The sequence below is a fragment of the Pygocentrus nattereri genome, chromosome 28, assembly GCF_015220715.1.
Source record: "Pygocentrus nattereri isolate fPygNat1 chromosome 28, fPygNat1.pri, whole genome shotgun sequence".
In the NCBI taxonomy this organism is placed as follows: domain Eukaryota; kingdom Metazoa; phylum Chordata; class Actinopteri; order Characiformes; family Serrasalmidae; genus Pygocentrus; species Pygocentrus nattereri.
In genome coordinates, this window is record NC_051238.1 from 10,412,300 (window position 1) to 10,439,700 (window position 27,401).

At 39.5% G+C, this 27,401-nt stretch overlaps 1 protein-coding gene across 2 annotated transcripts; it reads right to left on the reverse strand.

Moving 5' to 3' along the window:
- On the reverse strand, positions 1-26,852 carry tasor2 (transcription activation suppressor family member 2). 2 transcript variants are annotated; one of them, XM_017687422.2, is made up of 22 exons: positions 26,244-26,852; positions 24,064-24,212; positions 23,870-23,965; positions 23,708-23,780; positions 20,911-21,002; positions 20,615-20,752; positions 20,268-20,398; positions 19,078-19,094; positions 18,737-18,836; positions 18,510-18,604; positions 18,269-18,369; positions 18,088-18,160; positions 17,921-17,992; positions 15,703-17,826; positions 14,387-14,726; positions 12,554-12,995; positions 5,962-9,765; positions 4,302-4,424; positions 4,043-4,196; positions 2,704-2,809; positions 961-1,142; positions 1-671 (listed from the first exon to the last, which is right to left on the reverse strand). In XM_017687422.2, exons 1-22 carry the CDS (start codon positions 26,272-26,274, stop codon positions 574-576), a joined length of 8,541 nt encoding a protein of 2,846 aa, XP_017542911.2. In that variant the 5' UTR covers positions 26,275-26,852; the 3' UTR covers positions 1-573. The 2 variants fall into 2 exon arrangements, with proteins under 2 accessions (XP_017542911.2, XP_017542910.2); XM_017687421.2 differs by having other exon boundaries at positions 14,387-15,158.
- Between the last annotated feature and the right edge of the window lie 549 nt (positions 26,853-27,401).

The window sequence follows — 27,401 nt, forward strand, 5'->3', positions numbered from 1 at the left end:
TAAAGTAATAGTATTTATTTCAAACACATTCATCCAAAAAACTGCCCATTCTTGACTGAACATTACAAAACACAGTCTGTTTATCACTTTGTAATAAAAACCCTTTTTGGTCTTATTGAAATTGTGAAAATGTTCTAGGTCTACACCAAGCAAATGATAACAGTAATAAGCTGTGTGTTATTGATTTCTGATATAAGATCAATAAAAAACCATTTAATTTCTGTTTTATTTCCTGGTATACTGCTGAAATGTGTTCATGTACCATAACACTGTAAAGAAACATAACTAGTAAACAAACCTTCTTGAGTATTTTATTAAAATTAGAATGGGTCAATATGATTTATAAAACCATATGAAAACAAACTGAAATACACTAAAATACTACTGGCATTTTTTACAGTATTTAAAAATGAATACATAAACATTTTACATGTGTCGTCACTTCTACAACTTTACAAGTTTAGCATGTACAGAGCAAAATAACTTACAATTATGAACAAGAGGACGCTCGCCAAAAGGCAAGTAGCCAGATTCTGCAAGAAAAAAAGGTGCCAAATGGCCGTTTTTAGTGAGTTATGAAACGGAACATGTGTCGTTTGAAAGAATCCTTGAGAATGTGTAAATATTCATAGTTAAAATCCCATTTTTCCCAAAAGTCTCAGCCGGTGTATCTGAAAGGGAAACAAAAATGAATAAACATTAACATAAGAAGTAAAATTGCAGAAGATTTTGCTGATGCGTGATGCAGGGTACATAAGTAATCAATGTTATGAATTGATTTAAAGTTTTTTTTTAATTAATACTCTTTAACCTCCCATATCTACCCACTTAAAAATACAAAATTTTTCTTACTTTATTTAATAAAATGTTAGAACAAATGTAAATCTTGAACCACAGAAACGCCTACATAAACATGATTATGTGAAGAGAAATGAGCATGAAACAAAGCAAATTCTTCACCTGTAATGAAAACAGGGAACCGTGCAGAGGCGTTCTGGATCTGGAGACGAACTAGACAGCGAAGGTAGTCTGGTCTGTCTCGTGAAATGACATCACACTCGTGGTAGGGCAAGACCTCCACTATCCCAGCTTCCTGGCAGCAGTCCACAAAGTGCTTCTTCGTCTGTGCCTCAGGACTGCACCTGAAGGTAATGTGGCCAAAAACAGAGACAGAGGCTCATATTGTAGTTATTCTTTGGCTAAAGCTGCTGTTATTGAATAAAGGTATTCAATCTCTTTACTTCATACACCAAGCGATTTGTTAGGTTTTTGTTACACAAACTAAATGTTTAAACATGTTGAGGGATTTTTTTTCTAGTTTCTGCTTGATATACTGGTAAGTCAAAAGTCATAGGACAGCTTTAGTTTTTAAAAAAAAAAATGTATTACTGACTTTTATGTCTGGTGCCATCTCAAACAAATTGTGTATGCTCAGAAAATCCGCAACAAACACTACCTTCAGCACCGCATCGTGGAGGCTTGTGCCAGCATAAAAAAATAAAATAAGATAAAACGGTGTCCTGTGACTTTTGACTCACCCTGTATTTACATTTACATTTACGGCATTTGGCTGACGCTCTTGATGTGGATGTGGAAACTTAGTTTTTAGTTTTGTAGCAGTAGCAGTTGTAACACATATACCACAGTATATAAACCATATACAGTATAGACAATTATTAACGACACATTTATCCAGAAACATATATCCAATAAGCACTTGACAACATATTATAATCGCATAAAGATACAGAAGATGTATTGTTCGCGACTATTTGTCGCGAAAGGGGGGAATGATGTAAATTGAAGATTCCCAAAACTAAAATGTCTTGTATTATGTAGATAAATCATAAATAAAGCACAATATGGCCTAGCACATTGGAGCAAGTGCCCTAAAACAGGCTTCCTCAGTAGGGCGTAAGAGAGAAGATAAACACTTTATAGGGAGTGAGTGAACTTGTAAACCTTTCAAGGTCAAAAGCCGAGATGGAAAAGTACCAGCATGCGCTTGGCACAATGTTTTTTTTAAAAAAAAAAAAAGGATTCAGACTAGACTTGGAGATAATGGTTCACACAAGACTCTATTTGATAGACATATGAAGGTCAATTTGGATATAATGGTGGTTTTGTGAAACCAGGAGATGACAAAAAGAGGTGGGGCGATGTCACCCCACCTTCACTGAGGGTATAAAACATGTGTACAAACTCTGTATATTTGGCAGTGTCATCCAACGGCCTTTGGAATACATTCTCCATGCTCAAAAGGAATAAAGAACCTGCACTTCTGAATTCTGAAGAGTCTTCTCGTATTTCTTAGTTCGTTCGATTCTTTTTATTTTCTTTCAACAAACAAATTGAATTCGTTTTATTTTATAAACCATAGATAGAACTTAGTCTTGGTGGTCAAACAAGTGTCGAGGGACGACACTCTTATCCAGAGCGACTTACAATTTGATCATTTTACACAGGTAGGCGAAGGCGGTGTCAGGAGTCTTGCCCAAGGACTCTTATTGGTATAGTGTAGGGTGTTTGCCCTGGTGGGGCACTGAACCCCAGTCTACAGTGTAGAAGGAAGAGGTGTTAACCACTACACTATCCCAACCATTCATTGGCTATTTGTTTTAGTTGCCACAGGATGTTTCTATAGGCTCCTTCTGTTTGGGATTGGTCTTCCTGTTACGTCCAGAGGAATAAACTTGAGTTTACCTTGCATTTTCCCGAAGCTTGCGGCTGTCTCTGTAGTGCAGAAACCATTTCCACTTCCCTTTTTTATCAAGCTCCTCCATAATGCCCACAACCTTTTTCATGTTTTCTTTTGGTAAGTTTAGGAAAAGAAGAACAGAATAAAAAAATTACATGAGGTATTTTGAGAATTTCAATAATAAAAAATTATATAATGTAGAGATGCATGAATACCGATACTGGGATCTTGCTCATTTACGTATATTTATAAAAAAAAATTCTCCAAAACCCCATTCATTTCCCCTTTGTGGGACTAATAAGGGTCACTAACCTAACCAACGTTCCGATATACACTGATACCATGTGATATAAGATGAGTGTACATTGCTACACTAATGAACAAACGACTCAAGTTGGCAGTGAAGGAGGTTCTGCTTGCACAGAGGAGTGTTACTGACCGCTTGGAGCCTGGACACAAAGTCACTGGTCACTATAAACATTCCGCCCTGGCAAACAGCCAACAGAAATAGACTGTGCAGTTTCAGCTCATTTTTAAACACACACAGTCACAACTGCTTAACCAGTACGAGTGGAGACATTCCTACCAAAGTTTGTCTGTTCCGTCTTTCCTCTGTTTTACAGAGTTTAATTGCGAGGTGTAAATGTAAATATTTTAACTGTCTGTAAAACAGGCTGTAGAGAGTGTGTTGTCCTACTGCGTACATCCACGCCTGGATTTTAGCTTCACTGCAGTGTTAGCAGCGCTGCTCAGCTTCTCAGCATGTTTGCTCAGTACTCGGCACGTAGCATGTTATTTTGAATGAAACAGCTTTATTTGAAATTGTGCACAGACAGAACTGTCTGTAAGGGCTGCATTTCACATAGCATGGACGGAGTGATTTGATACAGTGTGAGTATATAAATTGTAGACTTTGGACTATTCAAATGTGCAGAGCAAGTCACTAAAGAGCAAGATTTTTAAAATTAAACTCAGGTCCTCGGACGCGGCAGTCATGGATGTGACTTGGATGTGACTTCTGCTGTCACTGCACTACATGTTGAAACAATGACATCAACCTATGAAACATACTTTACTTACAGCTGCAAAGAAACACTTTTCTGATGTGGAACAAAACCCACTCTTCTCCACTGTAGGCGTAATTGATCTAAGTAACTAATGTAGCATAGCTAACTAATGCATGCAATTTAAAATCAGATTTTAATCATTTAATGGTAAAACAGTACGCTATCAGACTTGGTATCGGGGAGTACTAAAAATATAGTCTGAAAAAAAAAGGTACTGATGCATCTCTAATGTTAAGTGATATTTTTAAATACATTTTATACATTTAAAAACCACTACCTAAGGTCAGTGTGTCCAAAGCAGTGTCATCAAATACCACAAAGCCTCCCTTGGCAAAAAGTTCCTGGTGTGTGAGGTTCACAACATCATCAGGCTGGTCAATGCCTGCAAACAGGACTCTGGATGACTTCTTCAGATCAAGCAAATGTGGAACCTGGGAAGACAGAACGTTAGTGGGAATTTTTTAACTTGAGTCCATTTCACTAGAAATTCAAGAACATTTAATAATAATCTTGCAATAAAAAAAAATAAATCTTACATCACATATGTGCTCTGCAATGTCTTCATTTCTTAATATAATAAGAAGAGGAATTTGGTCGTTGTCATCAAAATCAAACTGGTAAGGCTCAACTGCTGTGTGTCCCTCTGCTTCCAACAGGTCCTAAACATCAGAACAATATCCTTTCATGAACACTTTTCTCTGATCACGCTACAACTGTCCTGTAGATACAACAGATCTCTGAAGTTGTGCGTCATTCTGTAGTTGATTTCTTACACACTTTAGGAAAATTGGGTCTAAGCAAGTTTTCATTAGGAGAAAAATGAATAGTCTGATTGAAAAACACTGTTTGGTGACCTGTGGTAAACCAAAACGTTCCAAACCAAATACATTTTTTCCTGTGTACATTTTCTCTCAAGCAGTGGTGGTGCTGTGACTGGGCCTACCGGGCCACATATTTTATTTTTTATCAAAAGTCCACCTTAAAATGACAACTCATGTGTACTGTCAGTATTGAAATCTTACTAGTAAAACAAAATGCAAATGAAAATACACTCTAAATATATGGCACATTCAAAATTCCATTTTTGGCTTTGATTAATAAAAAAAAATTCCAGTTTAGCAAGTCCTGAGGTGACTTGCTCCTTCCAAAATCACCAACGCAGCCACAATTTTCAACAGCAGAACATAGAAACTTTATGAGCTCGAGTGTAAGTTTACCAAGTTCTATTTTAGTGATATTGCCAGCATTTCAGAGACAAATGCAGGGAGGAAAGTTGGGTGGATTTATTGATTGAAGGCATATGAACACCTTGTTTTAAGCGAAAAAGAAGCCAAGCTCCCAATACAGTATTAGATAAAAACAATAACTAGGTTATCCAAATCTGAACACTACACAATCATCAATCAGTTCATTAAAACTGAAGGTATAAACACCAGTAATCACCAGCACAGTACAGTTATCGATCATTATTGCTCCCATGTGCAAGAGATGTGTGTGTTTACTTATTATGAGCTTGGAATGTTATTTCTTCTGGTCGACTAGTAAGCTGGCATCTCCTGCTGCAGTTCTTCCTACTGCACTGTTTAAATGAAGATTAACAAACATCTGTATTTTGGTTATACTTTGTGTTTTGCAGCCTATCCAACAGGAGTAAAATTCAAATTCCCACCCACCCATAGATTTGTCGTGTCCACCCAAAACAGCATTCTGGGCTCAACAAGTGTCAATGGATCCTCTGAATTACAAGGTTGTTTAGCAGTTCAAGTGAAGCTACATTGAATGCTACAAGCAAGCTATCACTGTGCATTAAAATGATGTTGCATCAAAGTAAGTCATTACTAAACCTCAACACTATTATTTAACAACATCAACTACTTAAACTGTAAACTGTAACTTAAACTGTAGCTTACTACTGCCAAAACAACTTAACTTTTACAGCTGACAAATCTTCTTTGTTGGCACTGGATATTCTGGTGAGATTGCCAGTCTTATGATGTCAATTTGCTACAGTGTTAGCTTGCATGTAGCAATATTTGTTTTTTGGCTGCTCAACAACCTCAGAGGATCCATTTGGAGGAAAATGTATGTACAACAAAATTACCAGCTTAGTCCCCAGAGTTCCTAATATGGGTAAGACGAAGATTACAAAATGACGCACAACTTCAGGTGTCTACATCTCATACAATGTTTTCCTACCTTGGTCTCCTCAAAAAAGGGGTCTGCTGATGTAACCAGGATGTAGAACCTGTACTTGATCTTGCATGCTTGCCTCACAATAGAGTTCAAATTATCATGCAGGTTATCAAACATAGCCTTTTTGATGCGACCACAGAAAGCAGACTGTTTGCTACTACTTGCAGCACTTTCACCATCCCGTTTTCTTTTGGTCTTGTCATGCTGACGCAGAGTGGTCTTGCCGGTACAAACATCATTCATCATGGTGTTGTATGACTTCACACATTCTTTCGTTATGTCTGATATCTTGGTGCAAGCCGCCTCATCACCTCTTTCACAGAAAAGACTTTGGAGATGCAAGGGTTTACCATAATTCACGGTCTCCCTCACAACTTTCCTTTCAGACATGTCCACATTTATCTTCAACTTGGTATGATTTGGCCAAGTCTCATCAAATGGAACAGAACCTTCCTGCTCATCAAGTTTTGAAAAGTGAACAGTCATAGGGTTTTCAGCTGGGTTGAGATTTGCTCTGTGCTGTGTTTTAGCTATGGCACCAGCCTTGCAGTTTTTGAGCATCTGATTCATCTTCTCTGAGAAGATGAGATACTCAACTTCCATTAAAGACTGGGTGATGTCAGGTTTCGACCGCTGATCTTCCCAGTTATGGAGAGGGTCTTCAACGGTCAGGTTCAGTCCATGTGTGCCTACTGATCGTTTTAGAGTAGACATATTTTCAAATATTGCTCTATTGCCTTTCTTGTCAAAGACAGTGATGATAGAAGAGGGTGGATCCTGAGCAAATCTATCATTCTCATCACTCGTATTAAATATTCCTTCTCTCCTAAAATACCTGCGCCAGTCAAAAGACTGCTTTCTGTTTCCTTTATGCTGATATGAGCTAGAAGTGACTGTCCTTAATGTTTTTGTGCGATCTGCACCACAGGAAAAGGTCTTCTTTATGCTGTACTCTGTAGTTCCTTCAAAGCCTTCTTGGTCCCATGTATCTTGATAGAAGGTTCTCTTGAGTTTCTTTCTACTGTGACGAACACTATCTGTGTCATAAGATTCAGATAAACTTAAATCTGCTTGATGTCTAAAAGGAAACACTCTTTCTTGCGACTCATCCACAGCAGATTCAGAATCTGCATAGCGAAAGTGGCGTACCCAGCCATCTGAGCCACCGTCTGTGGCTTCTCTTGGCATTTGTGCAAGTTCTCTGTGAATAGATGTATTGTTCCTGAAGTGAATAAGAGGACCCGCTGCATCCTCATCACATGCAAAACGTTCCCTGAGCATATCTGGTAGCTCCGTTTTAAAGCTAGCTTCATGCATCCATGAAGAAACCAGTTTTGATGACTGGTCTTCATATTCCTCAGACAAATGACCAAACTGTTCCTTCTGAAGCTGACTTTCTTTAGAATAAAGGTGTCTTGGTGGGGTAACGTCTACATGGTCAAAATGCCGCAAGTTCTGTTTGGGCACATGTTCACTGATTACTGGTGATTCACTTTTATCAGTCACTTTTACTGTGGTGTCAAAGGTCTCAGCAGACCAAGAAGTATCCTGAGGGAAAGATTGTGCTCTGTGACCTGGAGAGTTACAAATGTGCTTCTCTGAACAGCTAAGTGGGCAAACGGACCTGTCAGGTGCCGACCCTTTAACGGTGGGACTCCTGTTTACTGGGTGGAGCTCTCTTTCAAAACTGTGATTGTCTTGTAAATCCTCACAAGCCTTATAATCGTATGGCTGTTCATCCTGAGTAGGGGTGCAACTTCTGCTATTGAGCTCATGCTCCATATCTATTTGCAGAGCTGGTGGCGACATATCCTGACTGTCAGAATCATTTTGTATCTCAGAGGTTTTATAAACAGATGCTTTGGAAATTGTGAAGGTTAAGCGATTCTGGTTGGTGTCTTTCTTCTGCGATTTAACGTCTTTGCTTGAATCAACCTCCTTGGTTAGTGTTGCCTTTAAAATTGCTGAATCATCAGCCACTTTGGTGGAGTCCCAGTGGCTAGATTCATTGATAATAGATGGTTCTGTGTTGGTAACTGCAGTGCAAGGAGGAACGTCACTGCAAGCTTTTCTAGGATCAGCCTGATTAATCACAGGAGTCTCGTTCTGAACCACAGGTGAGAGAACTGCGCTTTCACTATTATTCTCTGTTGGAGGGCAAGTGGCACCAACAGCAGGTGAACTCTGGTCTTCTTTCATCTTCATGAACTGCTGTGCAGACAAGCTTAGACAATCTGCAGACGAATCAGGTGTCACCTCTAGTTGGGCAACATCACCAATGTGCTCGCTATCATTTCTCACTACAGATGTCTCAGTTCTTATTTCACCCTCAGACAGCTTTACAATATCTTCCACACCAGCCTCACCACCAGAGACATTCACTTCATTCACATTTGCTTGTGTCTCATCTTCTAATTTCTTCTCATCACATATTTTCATACCTACACTGTCTGCCAAATCAAGAGCAGACGCATGAGACTCAACAATTTTTTGCTCTGAGTCCTTCTTACTGTTGGTATCATCACAGATGATCTGCGCTCCTTCCCTTTTTTCACTTTCATTACTTTCTCCTGTTATTTCTTCACATGCACTTTTCTCAGACTTCTCAGGCAAAGTCTCTCTGATGTCACCTGCATCAATCACATCATGAACCTCCATGCCTTCCATCTTGTCATCATGGCGCTCACTCACAGATGTACTAGGTCTAGCTTCCTCCTTTGTTTGATCATTAACATCCTTCACAGGTGTACCATCTCCGATATCACATGCAGTTTTAACCCCATCCTTTGCATTATCATTTCCATTTTGTACATCTACAAGTTCGCCATCATTGACATCATGCACAGGTTTAACTCCATCCTTTAGCATCCTTTCATCATTCATGTTACTTACACCATGAGGTATCTCGTTTTTCATGTCATGCCCAGAGATGTCCCCTCTGACAACAAGTGTCTCCTCTCTGACCTCAGCCACAGGTCTTTCTTTCTCATTTGATTTAGTATTTATTCTCTCAGTTGCATCATTTCTGCTTCCATCTGTAGGCTTGTCAACACTCATAGGCTCGACTTCCTTCCTTGCCTTATCACTTCCATCTATGACACTATGCATGTCTGCAGACACAGGTGTGTCATCATTAACTTTTTCTTTTGTACTGTCATTTGCTTTTGAGATGCTTATAGATGTGTCATCTCTGCGAACAAGCACAGATTTAACTTCCATTTCTGTATTATCATTTTCAGTACAAACAGCCATAGAACTGGCAGAACTGCCTGCTTCCAGGGTTTTCAATGCACTCTCATCTTTGTTGTTGCCAGAGAGCACATTTTTCCCAGGGAGTGCTATTTCATCCTTGTCCTTGGACACACTCTCACTGCACCTTGATTCTGGGGCTCCATCTCCAGTTTTGTCCTTAAAGTTTAGTGAACTGAGTATGATTTTTCTTTCAGAAGCTTGATCATGTGCCTTTGAGAGAATCACAGGCCCGACAGATCGTACAACCTGGTGGAATACGGCAACAGCTTTCGCATCAAAATTTGTGCCTTTGCCAGAGGCCGTTCTCACAGGATTTCTGATCCTCAGTGCCTCTGGTACACCCTGATCCTTGCAGGGTACAGTCTTCTGCACTTTCAAGCATTTCTGTTCACCTATGTGCATATTTGATGCCTGTTCACACAAATTACTGTATGCGCTGTTGTTCTCCAAGAGTTCTGTGTAGGAGCTTTCAGTGCCGGCATCATTGTCCATGTCATTGTAATCGTAGTCCGAAGCAGAACTTTCTTCCACGAGGTGCCCAGTGGATCTATAATTCTGCAATAGATTAAAAAAATGGGTCTGTAAATATATTCAGAATAGAATTTGAGACAATGTAGATCTCTCTACAGCTATTGTATATTTGTATAAGACACACAAAAAACTTAGTATAAAGAAATTATATATAATTCAGGGCTGACCCAGATAGCATTTTTCAGGATTTGAAAACTTGCTGCTATGTTCAAACCAGTACCTGAATACAATGGGCCTCATTCATCACTATCTTCCCTTTTCTCGTAATTTTTTTCCTGAGAAAGGTCCTGCCTTGCATCAGATATATGATGTCTTCTTAAACTACAGAATTATTCACACCTTTGAACTCTTGAGTGTGTGTAGATTCTGTTTTTACTTAAGAACAAATTCCAAATAAGAAAACATTGGTGAAAGTCATAATCTTTGTGAAAACTGCGTAAGTGGTTTTTAAGAAAAAATTTCTTTGGTGAAGGAGGGCCAGTAATATTTATGATGAATAATTTTACATGTTGACTGCAAAATCTTCCGTAGGCAGCAACTATTTATTAATAGTCAGGCTGATGCCTAAGTGCTCACATGCTATATGTTGCTATGATAAAATACATATTTTGTTCATAACCATCACAGTTTTTGTTAGTTTTTACTGGTTTTGAGCTCAGTCACAGCTGAACTACTGAGAGTGAAGTGGAGTATCGAGGAGCTTTTAGAGCTACAGGCTTGTCTCAATGAAAAGAGGACCACCCTTGTACAGCCTGTCCAACTGGACTCGATGCCAAGAACACAGGGAACACAGGCTGGAAGGCAACAGTACTGCTGAAGCTATGCTCACTTTCAACCCATGGTATGAGGCTCTGTGTCAGCTTTATAAAGGGATTCTGGTTGGAGTGAACTTCACCTGCACACCACTCTCCTCTGTCTGGGAGTGCCACAACATCAGCAGCATCGTTGTTGCCCTCTGCCTCCACTTCCAGAAAACACAACAACAAACAGGTTTGAGGCTTTGAGCGAGCTTCCAAGTTTTAACCTCACCAGAGCCACCAAGCACCAGTCTCATAATCATCAGACTTGATCATACTGAAATCAGCTGCATGCAGCCTATGAATAGTACTCATATAACACTTTTATATTTTTATCAAAGTTACCATGCCTCCATGGTCTACCAGCTTCTTATCGCAAATGTTACACTGAGCATTTTTAACATCTGATACTACTCAGTGCTCCCACATGTGATTTCTGAAGTACCTTTACTCTTTTACCTTCAATGGTCACTAGGGATGTGGATTTTGACTAAATCATTTGACTGATAACTGACCATTTATTTATCTGTGATTAATCACTAATTGACAAACCTAAATCACAGAGGCGACCCATGAAAACATGAAACACAGTCCTGTGTTTTACATGAAAAAAGTCTTTACGCTTTTTGAATGAATAAAAACAACCTAATGTAACAGATATGATTGAAACACAAATGGAGTCTACTTGCTTACATTTACTACATATTAATAGTTCATTTACATACACAGCCTGGATCTAGCCTGAGTACATAGTTTAAATAACATTCATCAAGCCAATAGTTAAGTTTTTAAGCTTTTTTTGTCATTGAGTTAACTACCTAGACTAAGCATTAATAAGGACAGAATTTGTAGGCTATAAAATCAAGCTACATTCAAGAGAAACAACATGGCTTAAAAAAAGTGAATTGTTTCTACTTTAGCAATGTGTCATATGGCTAAACATCCTAGTTGCAATAGCACTGTAAACATTTAGGATGGTTTAGTCTTTGCTTTATCTCTCTATGAAGGGCTCTGACGTTACCACTTGAACTCAAGTTGAATGAAAAACCCACCTATTCAAATCTCAGTTCTTTATCAGAAATTAAATGACTATTTTAACCAAAACCATTGGTCAAATGTCTGTATTTATCAGGTAACAGTTATTTGGTTTATCACTAACATCCCTAACAGCCATGTGGAAAGAGATGCAGTTTGGTGTATTCTGAGGTGATGTGATGTGGATGCCTGGCTTGAATGTATGATGCATTCAATTAAATCAGCAATGGTTTATTTACTTTTAACATTTTTCATATATTAACAATAACCATTCTATTTAAAGCCTTTACTGATGAACTGTAAATGTAAGATGAAACTTTTGTGGCTTGCAAATAAGAAGCAGCTTCCAAATCCTAAATAGAGAAATGAAATCCAACATAAAGAACGAATACTTGAGTATTTGAAATTATTATTATTAAATTATTGAAAATTATATGAAATTATTATTAAGGCCAGCCTTAATATAAATATATACATGTATACATACATGAATATACACACTTTGCATATTAGGACAAAGAGCCTCTGTTAACATCGGAGATGTTAAAAACATTTTCAAAAAAGGTTCAGATAAAGTCTAGACTCCTACAAGAAAACAGTGTGTGCCAACAGTTTTAATTGTGAACCTAAACTCACTGAACACTTAACACTGGTAAACTTATATTACTTGGTCAAAACAAGCAAGGTAGTTCAAGCAATATCACTATTATACACTATTACATGATAATAACTGCAGGCTGTTTATCAGGTAAACCTCCATATAATTGCAAACTCTTACCAAGAAATATTTTTGTACTTAGTGTCACTTTTTCAGAAGTTTTCCATTAGTTAAAATCCCGAATTATTTGCTTCTGCCATCACCAGCCCTATGATGAAGCCTCTAGAGGTGTTGAGATACTGTTCATTAAGGAAGACACATGTATTTCATATTGACATTTTCTTATTGCTGTATGAAGACAAAATAATCTAGGATTTCTTACCACAGCGCTTGATTTTATTGGAACTTTGGAAGAATGGGATGAACTGGTCCCATCGGCTGGCTCTTTACTTTCCATTGTCTGTTCCACTCTTGATCCTGTGTCAGAACTGGTTTTGGGACTCTCCCCACTGGTTCCTTGCGAAACAATGCATTGATCTGGAGGCCCAGATGCTTTAACCGAAAGGTCCAAAATATCCAATACAGGACGCAAGGGACTAGCTCCATCTTCCTTGGAGCTCAAACCAGCATCACATACTGGCGGAGAAGCTTGAACAGGACTGGTAACGTCTGGCACTTTTGGAGGTTCTTTTCTTTCTAGAAGGGTAGAGTTGTGGTCAAAGTGAAAGAACCTGGATGTGGGTTTACTGTAAAACAGACCTATCCACATATGGAAGATGAGATGGACTTGCTCATAGGTGTCTTCGATGTTAAAATCCCATTTGCTGAGAAAATTAAGACAGAAATATACAGTTAGCAATATATTGTTTGGTTTTATTATGTCCTATGAAATGTCATACACACAAGATGAAACTGTTATCTGAACAACAACACATAAGCCTATGAATCTAAATCGGTCATCAACGTAGTACATGAATTAGTTCCACCTGAATCCATAGAAACCCATTTAAAACAGAACCATATGATAATACTGTGGCTCAGCTATTTCTGCTCTTCTGTCTGAAAAGATACTCAGAGTTTTTATTTTAACAACACGCAATACATGACAAAATGTATGTGGACATCACTTCTAATTAGTGGGTTCAGCCAAACCATTGCTAATATTCATAAACTCAAGCATACAAGCTTCCAAAAAGATTCAGGCAGTATAAAAAGTAGCACTGAAGGCTTCAATGACTTTCAGAGTGGCAGCATAAGATGCCTCCTTTTCATCAAATTCGTTCCTGAAACTTCTAAACCGCAAAAGCTGCCCCTGTCAACTGTAAGTGCCATTATTCTGCATAAGTGCATACATTCAAGACAACAGAATAGTCGCTAAGCTCACAGCTATAGAGTATTGAACCACAGCATGTCTGCCCTTGGTTGCAACTCTGATGAGTTCCAAACTGCCTCTGGAGCAACATTAGCACAGGAAATGTTTGCCTGGTGCTTCATGGATCTCCATGATTCAGCCTAAGATGACAATGTACAACGTCAAACATGAATGCTCTTGGGGTTTGGCACACTGTTGCTGGAAACGTGTTCTCTGGAGTGTTAAATCACACTTTGTCATCTTGCAGTTTGATGGACAATTCTGGGTTTGGTGGATGCTATCTGCCTGAATGCAGGGTGCTAAGTGTAGTTTTGGTAGTGGAAGAATAAATGGTCTGGAGCCGTTTAGGATAGCCCGTGTGATTCCACTGAATTAAGTATACAATGACATTTTAGAGAACTGTGTTTCCATCTTGTGGCAACAGTTTAAAAAAGGCCTTTTAAAGAATAGCTTGCTGTGAATCTGGTATGAAAGAACCTTACTGGCCTGCATAGAGTCCTCAACCCTATCAAGACATTTGAGATGAACCAGAACATTGACTGTGAGTCTGGCCTTATCGCCCAACACCCAATACTGTGGCTGAATGGAGTCGGCTTTTCAAGAAGCACATATGGATGTGATATTAGGATGTCCACATGTATGTGTGTTCCAAAGCTTTCAAACTGTACTTAAATGCCATCTTTGATACAGCTGCAAAATTACCTGACAGTACTTTAACATTTACATAAAACATTACAGGCAACAATCAAACATTTTCCTTGCCTAACTTCAAGTGGAAAATAAAAAGGATATAAAGCAAAAAGAAAACGAGCAAAGAGATTAAGGTAAAAACATATCACCTACCCATGTAGTGCTCTTGTCACACTTTTCTCTAGTCGGTCATTTGTGAACCTGCTGTCAAATGTAAAGTCATAGCTTTCTCTCCAAAGTCTTCCCACTTGAATCAAGCCCCCCTTTTCAATGATGCGCCTTTGGTGGAGAAATCTAGGCTTTTTGGCCTTCAGAGTAGATGGAAATGGCACATCCAAAGACAGATGTCTCCATCCATTTTTGCCTCCTTTATCTGGACATATTGCGCCACTAGAGTGTTCAGGTAACCTCAGCTGAAGCTTAGGGCTCAAGGACAGAAGAGACTCAACACATCCAGCAGGAGGGGGAGCCTGGGGGCATGCTCCTGATAAACCTGGCAGCAGAGAGGTGGGCTGTGAGTAAGAATGCTCTTTTGTTATTTCCAACATCAAATCCCCAGGCACTACAAGACCCTCTGGAAAAGGGGACTTGGGGGGTAATTTTAATTTGGCAGAGGAGCCTCGCAACAGAGTGTGAAGAACTGACTCCGGCGAGATACTAGTCTTGGCTCCAACAAGGGTCTCCTGTCTGGGTTTTGCTGAAAAATGCAGCATTTTGTCACTATTCGCACTGAGGGCCAAGTCAGCCAGGAGATTAAGAGCGTCTGAAGGCAGAGATACACCAGTGGCCAGTACCTCTTTACTGCTTTTGCCCACAGAGCTTATACCTTTTCCTCCTACCCTATCCTCAGTAAATGCAGCAACAAGCTGTTGGTCAGCTTGTTTAACTATTTCTTTAGAGGCAGAGATGTCAAAATTGATGCATCCTGTGAAAAAAAGAACAAAACACAGAGACAATAGTGCATGAAAAAGCAGCAAGAAAGAATGGGCATGAAAACAAAGCAGAACTTGTCACATACATGCACATACATACACACACAAAGGTGACAGAAGCAAGAAAAGAAGCTGTGATAGCATGGTGCTTTCCCTACTGAAAATGTAAAATACTGATATCGCTTTAACATTACAATGTTATTAATTTGAAATGTCTTAATAATAGGTTATGTACAGGAAAATTTTTAGTAGGGTTAGCAGGACAGAAGCAAAATAAAAGCAGACAGAACACACTGGACACTTTAACATTCTCATTATACTATTACATTTTCAAAGCTTCAACGTCAAATGCACATCTACTCACTTCAGCGATTATTCACAGACATTTCAAGGATTTTATGTACCACAGGTCTCACTTTTACAATATTATTACTATATTTCTTTATGACATGATACCATATATTGTTATATGAGCATGTTAAAAATCTTTCCAACCATTTCCACACATTAAGGAAAGATTCATTTTTATATTCATACCATTTTCTTTGGGCATCAGATTCTCTTGGGACGATGAGGTATTGAGTTCTCTCCATGATACATGGTCTTGTTTAAATTGTGAACTTTTGCTTGGATCTTGTTCATCAGCCAGTTCCAGATCTTTCTGTAATGCACTGCTGGTTTTGCCTTTTGTATCTTTACAAGGACTCAATTTGGCATTGTCTGGAGTCAAGTCCACATCTGTGTTTGATCTGCCTTTTTTCAGTTCAGGCTCTGCATTGTCTGATGCAGATTTTCCATTATCTCTAGATCTCTTGGCTCTTTTGAGCACTGTTTTTAGCTTACTTATGGATATTGCCTTGTACACACTCTCTTTTGGTTTGCTTTTTTTGGGATCAGAGTCCAATGATTGACCAGAATTGTTGTGGGAAGTGGTGTCTTTCTCAGTAATTTGTTGGGGAGACAGTGCTTTAACTGGTGTATTCATGGGAATGTCTTGTAGGTGATTAGATGGGGAAGGTGTAATTGGTGTATCTGCTAGTTTATCATCTGCAGGACTGGTAGTTACCAATGAAGAGTCTTGACTGTCTTCTTTTGACTTCATGTCTCCTGTGGCAACTTCCGATCCATGGGGGACAAAGACCCTTCCACACTCTGTGATTATTGTCTTAAGGCCGTATCGTTCCCTCATACTAAAGCCTTCCATCTTTCTTTTTGGTGTGCTGGTTATTATGTTTTCAGTAACACTCGAATCTGTAATGGAGGGACTTTCCTCCACTGAAGATTCGGTTTCAGTCTTAGCATCTGACCTCAACACCCGCTTCAGACTGAAATCGACATTCCAGAACCTCTTGCGCCGTGGGAGAGAACGCCAGTCCCTTTTTGGCAGGTCGCTGGATGAGGAACACACCATCTCACTATTACCACTCTGTTCAGGCGTAGCGTCTACAGGTGAGCAAGAGGGCAAAGAAGTGCTTTCAGCAGAAGCTGGAGTTTCACCAATTTTAACATTCCGTCTCAAACCCCTCTTTTTCCTCTTTCCACGGCGACTTGCCAAATTACGCTTTGTCTGAGGTAGAATGTCACTGTTTTCCTGTGGCTGAACTTTCTTACAATCTTCAACTACTGCTTCAGTCTGGTTCTCTGATGGAGTGGGGACTGAAATGGATGTTGAAAGACCAGCTTCCTTTGGAAGCTCCTTGTCCTCAACAGGTATTTGACCCTCTTCTTTTGGGGGAACATCTGATCTGCAGTCTTCTTTTTCGGAAGTATGACCCTCAGCCTCTGCCTCACAGGGAGGACTGGCCTTAGACGCCACAGCTGAGAAATCAGTTCCACTTTCTAGTAAAGGTACACTGGTGGTTTCAACGGTGGTTTCTTTTGAGATTGCCTCTGGACCTTCACTGCATTCATCATTAGGGGCAATCTGATCAGAGGCACTCTGAGACATATTTTCACTGTCTGTAACAGCATCGTCACAATGTTCAGCCAGGTCACCTGACTTAGGTGAGGGATCTGTCCTCTCGCAAGGGATGTCAGAAGTTGCCACTACCACTGTACCAGGGGTACCACCTTCCTTTGGCAAAGCAGAATAGGACAGTTCAGCAGCCACATCTTTCTGATTTTCAGTCTGCTCCTGGTCAGTGGCTTTCACTTCATCAGATACGCTGTTACTGCCACTTACATGGTCAGCTTCATCCATCACATCTCTTTCCAAAGATGTGTCAGCAGGTGTTTGAGGGGCCTCCTCAGGTGATGATATATAATAAAAGACATCATCGTCATGATCGTCATTACGCTGCTGTTTTCCAGCAGCCAGCAGCTCCAGTGCCCTTGCCACTGGAATTTGAAAGCCACAAGGATTTTTCAAGTAAGTCTTTAAGCGTGCCCCAGCCTCCTCTGTCCATTTTGGGGCAATCAGAGGGAAACCATCAGGTACGTCATACTGATCAGGAAACATACTGGCTTCCCTGACAGGACTGCTTGATAGACCTGGTAGAATGAGGGTGGCAAAGTTCTGCAGATGCTTCTCCACTGTACCAAGGGGCTCCCCCTGCTGATTTGAAGGACACTTCTCCATTTCTGATTCAGCGTAATTCAGTGCTGGGAGAACCTGAAGAGTCTCTGGTGAAACCTTAGGCTTGGTGTGTCCTCTCTTGGTCTCTACACAAAAAAAACAAAACCAATAATAATAAATGAAGCCATGTGAAAGGCTGAAAACGATTGCCATTAAATGCTTTAAATAATATTTCCTCACCTCTTGGCACAGATCTGGAGTCTGGGAAAATAAACATTCCTTGAAGAGTGGAGGCTTTGTCTGTCCCTGCACCTACAAAAATATTCCCGACATTTTACTGATCAAAGCAAAGTGTTCCAAAACAAATTAAGGTACTATGTAAACTGGATTTAGAGTAAGATCATTACCTTCATAAGAGAGGAAATGAGATGAGTGCAATAATATAAGGAAACCACCATCTTCTAAACATATAATGAGGGCCTGTATGTGAAAAGAAAGTGAAAATTACTGAAATGTACTGTAATTACTATATCTTCTCCTAGCCCATACCCCTGCTCCAAAAACTACCCCCCCCCCACACACACTTACCATGTCTTTCTCCTTTAGCTCATGGGTTAAAATAGACAGATCATTTCTTGCTTCAAGGGAGACTACATCATACAAACTGAAACTCCTGCCATCTAGAGAGACTAGAATGAAGGAAACATAAACAGATAAAAATTCACAGCCTGGCAGACATGCTTGACCAAGTTAAACGGTAAGAATTATGTCATTTAATGGTCTAAAGAACTGTGTAAGCTATAAATAAGTAATATGAATTTCAACACACCTTCACCAACAACGGAAGTTTCAAAAATTGCTTGAGGTAGTGTCTTTCTCAGCTCACATACTCCAATAGCATGGTCAACTTTGACTGTCTTTGAACTGAGGAGAAATACAAGACCGGTCAGCATTGTATTTTCACAGTAAGTATCTTTTTTAATACGCTGAAAATTACAACATTCACTCATATCAATCATTTTTGGCAACATAAATTAATGAGTCAATATAACGCACAGATTTGCTGGGAATATGGCTCCATGGATGGACTTCAACCCAACCTCGTAGACAACAGACTCAATCTTGAGTTGACCCCTCCAGGGTTGGTAATGAAATGCTGAAAATAAAGGGTCTCATTAAATGACATCAAGCAGGAACAATAAGTTTGTATTTGAAAGACAGTGAATAACAGATTCCAAGTGTTTGTATAGTACTCTATGTAATAAAACATATTCAAATGTTAAAGTTTAATTAAAAGGTGTACTGCTTTTGCACAACAATAATGACGTAAGAGCTAAATGTTCCTGTATAATATACGCACACCATACATATACACATAATAGTAATGTAATGCTTACATGTCTTTTTTTCCTGGCTGAAAAAGGAGAAGGAGGGAAGAGACAACATTACTTATCAGTATCAGCACAATGTTTACATACAAATCATATAGGGCTGGGTGATACTATATATCATATAATGGGTTGGCCACACTGTATTGTTTGAATTCTTAAAGACAAATCAGTCATTTCCTCGTCGTTCTCCAGTGCACTCTATAGTAAATGCTATGTGGTGAATATCGAATGGTGAGTAAACAAGTGAACCATTTCGAACACAGCACAGGTTTATTTTTAAATAAACATAAGGACGAACGGTGTATAATCTTATTTATTTGGTATGGCAATGGATGCTTTATCTTACTCTCCCAATTTCTCGCATTACATCTATTTTTTTAGTGGACACTATTATAATGAGCAGCTTAGCATGGCAAACAAATGCAAGTCTTGTCTGATTCCTACAGGAACATAAAATAGAACCCTTGTCACCCAAGTGCAGGCCAGTGGTGTTATCCACTGCACTATCTGACCATTTGCCTATGGACACTTTTAATGATGGATTAAAAATCACTGTAACTTTAGTGACACAAACATTTCTCGACCACAAAAGCACAGCAGTTACAAATACAACATAATCGCAGAATATTTTGCCCAGCAATATAACTAAAGATTAAAATAAAACAGAACTAAAAATCATATGGCTTGATACCAGCTGTGCTTTGTGGGATGTGTGTGCAATAGACTTCGTAGATCATTTTGGGGGAAAAATTGAACTGAGCAGTATCTACTAATAAACTAATCATTGGGATCTTTGGTATAGTGTAAAATATACTTAAATATGGAGATGACATGGCAAGTAAAGTGCATCATTTCCAATTTATTGTTAACCTATGTTCTGAACACAAACAGCAGGGGTCTTCCTACTTTCTTTTTCTCACATGGCTGGCATGGTCAAAAATTTCAAAAATTTACAAAATTCAAAAAAGTACAAAATTTTCTAAATGTCTATCACAAGGAAATTGATTACAAAAATCTAAAGAGAAAGAAATATTACAGTTTAATATTATTTTGGTTACAGAATGCAACATCTGACATTGGAACTGACACATGTAGCTTACATGCTGCTTCTGGTTAAAGTTATAGTTAAAGCAGCCTGTGGCCTACATGCTATTTAGACACTCTCTTGAATTGATAGTTGAACTGGTAGTGCTGACCTTTTCTCCTTCAACTCTAGATCTGAGATGGCTGCCTTCCCGTAGGAAAATGCCACGATAGCGAAAGGGTATACGTGTCTCGGGCATTGCGCAGCTTTCCTCCCTCTGTCCAGGAGCTCGTACATATAATACTGTAAAAATAAATATTAACCTAGTCAAGCATTAAGTCCTCAATAAGCACACTGTTTTAGAGCAGGAATGATGAGAGCAGAAACCACGAGGTAAAATAGTCAGCTTTTCAGAATGCACAAGAGTGTACACAAATAACAGGATTTCACACTTCAGTTGACAGGTAAAGGCTGCCGAGTGTCAAAGCTGAAACACACAGAGAATGAGGCACACATCACCTGAGTTCGTTCAAAGGCCAGGAAGGAGCTGGTGGTGGTGCACACTGCTCTGAGCTGCTCCGACACATGACAGTCAAAGCCGGGGGTTGGACGTGTGAAGTTCTGGGTGTAGTTTTCAGCCACCTCTTTGACCCGACCCTGATAAAGAGCAACACAAAAATTTCCTTCAGAATAAAAAAATCACGTTTGGACTGCAAAACTGCCATCTTGGGCAATTTTTAGGGGAAAACCTGACAGAATTACATTCATCTTTCTCCAATACTCACTCGTCCTTCTTTTATTTATTTATTGTTTACCTTGGTCAACTTTAAGATGACAATGTAGCCGGTCTTGCCATCATACCACCGCTTCAGGTCAAGGCAGTCAGAGTACTTTGAGATATACACACCTGGTTCAGAAACAAATTCCAAATGTACTAAACATTAACAAACATTAACAAAAATAAAACAGTTTCTAATGAGTAAAGACCATTATCCATTTAGGATTTAGAAGCTACGTCTAAAACAGGGGTTGCAGTGCCTGCTGGGGAATGTCGTGCAGCACACTGTGGGCTAATATGAACAGAAAATAAAAATATTTTTTGCGGGCCATATAGGATTGTGTTGTGGGCCTAATCTGGCCTTGTGTTTGACACACGTGGTCTAAAACCACACACCATACTACGCTACACATACTAGGCCTATATATACCATGCTAATGAACGCACTGCTAATGGTGGTGTACTATTTTAACATGTTGTTTAATACTATGTGGTTTTACAAGCAAGTGAGGCAAGAATGTATCTTGAACACGGCTGAGATATACAAAGCTAAACTTTCTTCAATTCTCCACATGAACTAATAAGATATACAACTACATACTATATATTTCTAACCAATTCTAATCAGTAGTGTTTGTCATTTTCAAGCTCCAGCACGTTGCCTGCTAAAGCAAACTGCCATAACATTCAGGAAAAACCAGTTCTTCAACAATCTACACAACAAAAAAACAGATCACGAAGACAGAGTGTAGGACACAGTTCAGCATGAAGCAGTCCTCACAGTTCAGTACTCTAAGCTCTCATTTTACAATTAAACTAAGCTTTGTCTTTAAAATAGCTTAGTATTAAATATGTATTTCTTAAATTAGTTGATTATTTTAAAAATGCAACTGATCAGTTTTACAAGCTGCTTATTATTAATGTATCAATTAATAATGAAAGGTTAGAGAACCAGTAGACAGATCATGACACCACTAAATTGCAGACTACTGCTGTAGAACATGTTCCAGGAAAAATAAAAGCAGAGACAAAAAAAGGAACCAAACCCACAGCTGAACTTTGCTTTGACTAATAACCAACAGCCATTAACCCTTCACAGGTGGTCTATGTAGAGGTGTTTCAGTGCTATTCAGAGAAAACAAATGACATTACTTAGTGTCAAATAAACCATGCCAGCGTTTACCAACCCTTATCCTTTAGTGACCGGAGCGCTTTTGCCTGCTTTTATACACTGCATTTAACTCAATGGCCTAAATGAACTGAGTTAGATGTGCTAGAGAAGGGAATTAAACTGTGCAGGGTTACTTAACTTAAACACCAATTTTAGACGTATCAATGACCTCTGAAGCTGAAGTACTTTTGAAATGACTAGTAATTTAATGTGAGTGAGCATTTCATTTCTTTCTTGCTCCACACTTTAGTCAATGGAAATCATGCCACAATTTACTATTTACAATGGCCTTCATATATATAGGGCCCGCTGATAAAGGCTTTTCACATTTTCAGTTAAGACCTTTGTCAAAAAACAAAACAAAAACAAAAACAAACAAACAAAAAAAACATTTCTGTAAAATATGTCCTTGCAGTGACTGCACGGGCAAAGCCCTGAGCTCTCTGCATTGTTTTTCTCACTGTATTTTTCAGTCCTCATCCTCCAATGTTTGCTTCACTGTTCCATAAGTACTTTGAACTTGCTACTCTAACACTTTCTCTTTCTATTTCTTAGTTTCTCTTACATACTCAAGTATATAAAGCTGTACATTCAGACTTTCACTTTCAAAACCAGAAGACATCCTGGCTGGGCAAATCACACGGTAGGAGCTTACTTAAAGTACATTTCTCTTGTGCTAATGCAGGGCTTACTTTGAATTTTAAAGCTATAGTCACTTCTAATTTAGAGCTTGTAAGTTATTCAAATCTCTGTGAGACTCTTTATGTAATGTCACTGTGGTAGCCTTCTTGAGTTGAGAGTGGACTAGCACTTACTGAGCTGACAGAATATACTGTGTACTTTAGAAACAGACTATGATCTACTACACGTGCTGTTATATACCAGGATTTATGTGTTTAATAGGTAAGCTTTATCGTTAAACGACAGTCCTGACAGAAACTGAAACCAAGATTTACAGTTAAGCATAAAACTATAACTTTCAGTTTCACAATAGACAAAATATTTACCATATCTTATCAAAATACATGGAGTAATGCTGCTTGAAAGGAACATACACTTACGCCAAGATGTAGTAAATCAACCACGACATGTAGTTCAGAACTTGAGCTATGAGGCAAACTCAACCCACTCAAACTACAACCAGGTCTTCATTAAGGTCATGCAGACTTTTCATTGTGGTTCAGGGCACTGAGGTCTTCAACAGTACGGCCATTTCAAACAACACCTGGGTGGCTATACCAAAGCAGGACACACCTGGGATCAGACTCCTCTGTATTTATGGTCACTGTCATAAGTACTGATTCTAGAACAGCACTGCTTTGTAAAGACATACTCTGTTGTCTAAAGCAGCTACCTGCTATCTTGTTTATTATAATAGTTCACAGTAAGTCATAATGTGTCTGCACCATCTTAATAAAGACATGAATGCAGTTTGACAAGGTTTTCAAGTTTCAGTGATGTATTTTTACTGAAATTATTTGAGGCATTTGGGTGACTAGTGAGTTTTAGTGTTAGCAATATTAGCCTTGCTGCTCCAGTTCTAAACTAAAGAAGTAATATTTGATCTTTAAACATGTCTCAGCTGAGGTGAGTGGAAAACTATAGCATTTTAGCAGTAACAAAAAGATAAAAGAAAAGCTACCACAGACGTGGTAATTATTACCCTTTGAGGAATCTCCAAGCGTGGTGCATGTCCCTTGCCCAACCATTAGGCCCGTATCCGCAAGTTTATTTGCCTTTAAATGAAGGTCAACAGGGTGTCAGGATATAAACCACTAATCATTTAAATGTACAGCCAGCGGTGTTCAGTGCAGCACATATGTACCGTGGATTCATCGTCAAATAACAAGAAGCCAAAGGACTCTTCCAGGTCCTTTTTGGAGTAGCCTTTTTCCTCTTTCTCAGCGCAGAAAGCAGAATACTATGGAAAAGTCAATGGCAGAGATCAGTTGGGCAAGAACATTCAGCTAAATTGTGCAATCAAAAGGCATCAAGATTTAAAAATAGAGTTCCACTTACCCTTTTTTGTAGAGTTGCATTGTTTATCAAATGTGCCGAGCTATAGGTAAAAAACCCCTTGGACTCCTCATACAAATAGTTGTTCTGAAGCGGTGCTAAAATACTGTTGTCAAAGGTTTCTGAGCCTGGAAGCACAGGCTCAAGAAGACCTAGAACACATGACAAAAATGACAATGAAAATCTTTTCAATGTGTTCACTGTATTTTCTGATCATCTCCTAATGCTTTTACAGATGACCCAGCCCAGCATCACCTTCCAGGCATGGTTATTTATTCCATTATTTTAAGCCTTTTAAAATACTATATTCAAGTGCTGTGGCCTATTCCATTCAATTAGGTTCTGAAACCACAGCGTTCCACTTAACTGACAGACTGAAAGCTTAAAAATATTACGTTTAAAATATTTTGAGGGAAAACAACTAAATTTATTTCCAAATAATTGTGTAGAATCGATAACCTGACAGTAAAGAAATTAAAAGGGAACCGAGTAGCTCATTTAAAAGCAGGAAGACTTAATACAAGCCCAGACTTCACAACGTCAAGGCTCACTGTTGGATGGCATCTGTGCAAAAACTAGAGATGGCACATTAGTGTTGGTGGGTATCGGTAATGGACTGATACCAGCGGAAAATGTTTAATCCAGTCTAATCCTGTAACAAATCCAGCCGGTACACTTCCACTGTGTGATGGGATGGTGTTAACTACGTAATTCTTCCTGTTGTGCGGTACAGTGTTTGAGTAGCCTGAGCACAAACTACTTTTAGATACTAATTTTAAATGCTTCAAATACAAATAACTCATTTGAAAGCACAGTAGTTCATCTGTGGTGTTCATGTGGTGGTTGGTTAGTGTAGTGGGTAACACTCTGCCTTCTACTCTGTAGACTGGGGTTCAGTGCCCCACCTGGGTAAGCACCCTACACTATACCATTAAGAGTCCTTGGGCAAGACTCCTAACACCGCCTTCGCCTACTTGTGTAAAATGATCAAATTGGATAAGAGCGTCAGCCAAATGCCATAAATGTAAATCTGGATCAGTAGAAATATCAGATCAGTTGGTTTCTCAAGATTTCAACACTGGTATCATTCCATCCCTAGTCAAATCAAACAAGGACTTGGAACATATCAGAAACTGCAAACTCAGTTGTAAACACTCAGAGGTATTCGTTGTGAAAATTAAATAAAAAATCCTACAAAACAAATTGTTTACAGTAAGTACAGTACAGCCTGTTTACAATAACTGCCAATGAAATAATGTTAAGGTATGGGTGGGAAATATGACAATATTTGATCATTATTGTGATAAATGACGTTACAACATGCACGTCTGAGCATATCGTGGATATGGTCAGCACATAAAGAATACTGACCAGCTGCGTACGTCATTACGAAGTATGCATAAACAGTCCTGTTTGACTGGATAGTGCACAGGATACTCTATAATCACCACAGTCATCATTTTGACAGTACTTCTGTAAATGTGGCACTGCTGGGACTTTTATTGTCTGTTCTAACTTATCAAATCCATTCCACTTATCAAAAAACCATAATATCGCGATAAGCATCGTGTATCATGAAAACACGTTCAAGTATCGTGATACTCTTTCTGCCATATCGCCCACCCCTGTGTTAAAAGCTGGATCACTGTTGGAGCCTTTCACAGTCCGTGGTTCACTAAAGATTAAACTAAGGTTTTAATTAGTTATATACACAACGTCCAAAGAGAGGTCTGGGTAGGAAAACGGCGTTGCTTCAAAAGATAACACATCTAGTGTTGACAGGAATTCGACCCGCACCAATGTGTTAACACACGTTGTGCTGGCAAGAGCTGAAGTGAAGCTCCAGCGCTACATCTCTCAGTGCAGCAGCCCGTCTCTCAGTCTACGCTCAAATATATACGTCCAACATTTCGGAAACGGTGGTAAAAACAGCGAATTTAACTACAACGGATCATTCTGGCGAGCTGCTTTGGGTCTGGCGCTGCTGTGAAGCCCATGAACCCCCCAGCACTCACAAGTTTAAATCACGCTAAACTAGTTCGCTCGTTAAAGCTACAGAAACATGTCGACGCTACTGAGCGTGTTTTCTTCCACAGTTCAGGCCTAGAACAGCCACGACACGCAGCCCTGAACTTAAAATCACACTGGACCTAGTTTAATGGGGAAAAGAAGAAGTCGGTCACCTTCTTTCGCTAGTGTAGCGTCATTCTCCATGAAGGCGAGGCATTGGTGTTTGCTTTCCTCTCGGTATCAGATCATCGAGATCTTCCCTTCCTTACATTATTCTTCGTCGAAATGTCTGCCTAACTTTGACTCCCGCACGGTAAAGCGAAGCTCGGAAGGCTAGACGGTTCGCCCAGATGCAAACATGATCTTCTCTAGCCGCATAAAAACTCTATTTCTGTACTCGACGGTGGTGAAAAAACTGGTTCGTCTTGAGCTTCGAGGATATGGAGAATATGGTTGTGCAACCAGGAAGAGCCTTTTCCAGACGGCTAGGCTAACGGCTAAAGCAGCCACCAGGCTGAGGCGCGCAGCACTGAAGCCGCAGCCCGCAGACGGAGGTCCTCCTCTGTCTCTATCCGCGATTATTAAACACCCTGCGTCCGCCTGAACCTCGCACGGCTGCCTCATGGGCTGGAAACTGGCACCAGAGCTGCAGGCTAACCGCTTCCTGCTCGGCGTGTCCCTCGGTTCTTCAGAAGCGTCGAGAATCGAAAAAGAAACAGAAAGTTAAACGGAAGCCTCCATTTTGTGTCGGCCTCCTCCTGCCTGCCGTGTCGCTCCGACGCCGCTAGCGGTCGCTGCAGAGAAATCAGCCTGGAAAGACTCAACTTTAATAAAAAATAAAGTGCTGAATTTAACCCTAATATCACATATTGCGGGTATATTTCGATGTGAGAGAAAGCGGCTGCTACTAGCTCGTTGTTTTGGTAAAGCTCGTTGACGGTCTTTAGAATGTTCACGTAGGTTTAATATCTCAACATCAACATCACCGAGTGCACATTATGGCCATAATTTCCAGTTTCCCAATGATCTAAAGGGCAGGTGTCACTTCAACACACACACACACACACACACACACACACACACACACACACACACACACACACACACGCGCACACACACACACACACACACACACACACACACACACATATATATATATGTATGTGTATAGCTGCACTTTGTAGTTCTACAGTTACAGGCTGTAGTCCATCTGTTTCTCTGATACTCTGTTAGCCCCCTTTTACCCTGTTCTTCAGTGGTCAGGACCCCCATGTACCCTCACAGAGCAGGTACTATTTGGGCGGTGGATCATTCTCAGCACTGCAGTGACA

What these genes read in the sequence shown, in the direction of transcription:
- tasor2 (XM_017687421.2), bottom strand. Translation starts at nt 26,274, where the DNA reads ATGGAGAATGACGCTACACTAGCGAAAGAAG. An exon ending in ATGCAACTCTACAAAAAAGG is followed by an intron (nt 23,966 to 24,063) that starts GTAAGTGGAACT and finishes ACTTTTCCATAG; the next exon opens with TATTCTGCTTTCTGCGCTGA. An exon ending in CCTTTTTTGAGGAGACCAAG is followed by an intron (nt 4,425 to 5,961) that starts GTAGGAAAACAT and finishes TCTGATGTTTAG; the next exon opens with GACCTGTTGGAAGCAGAGGG.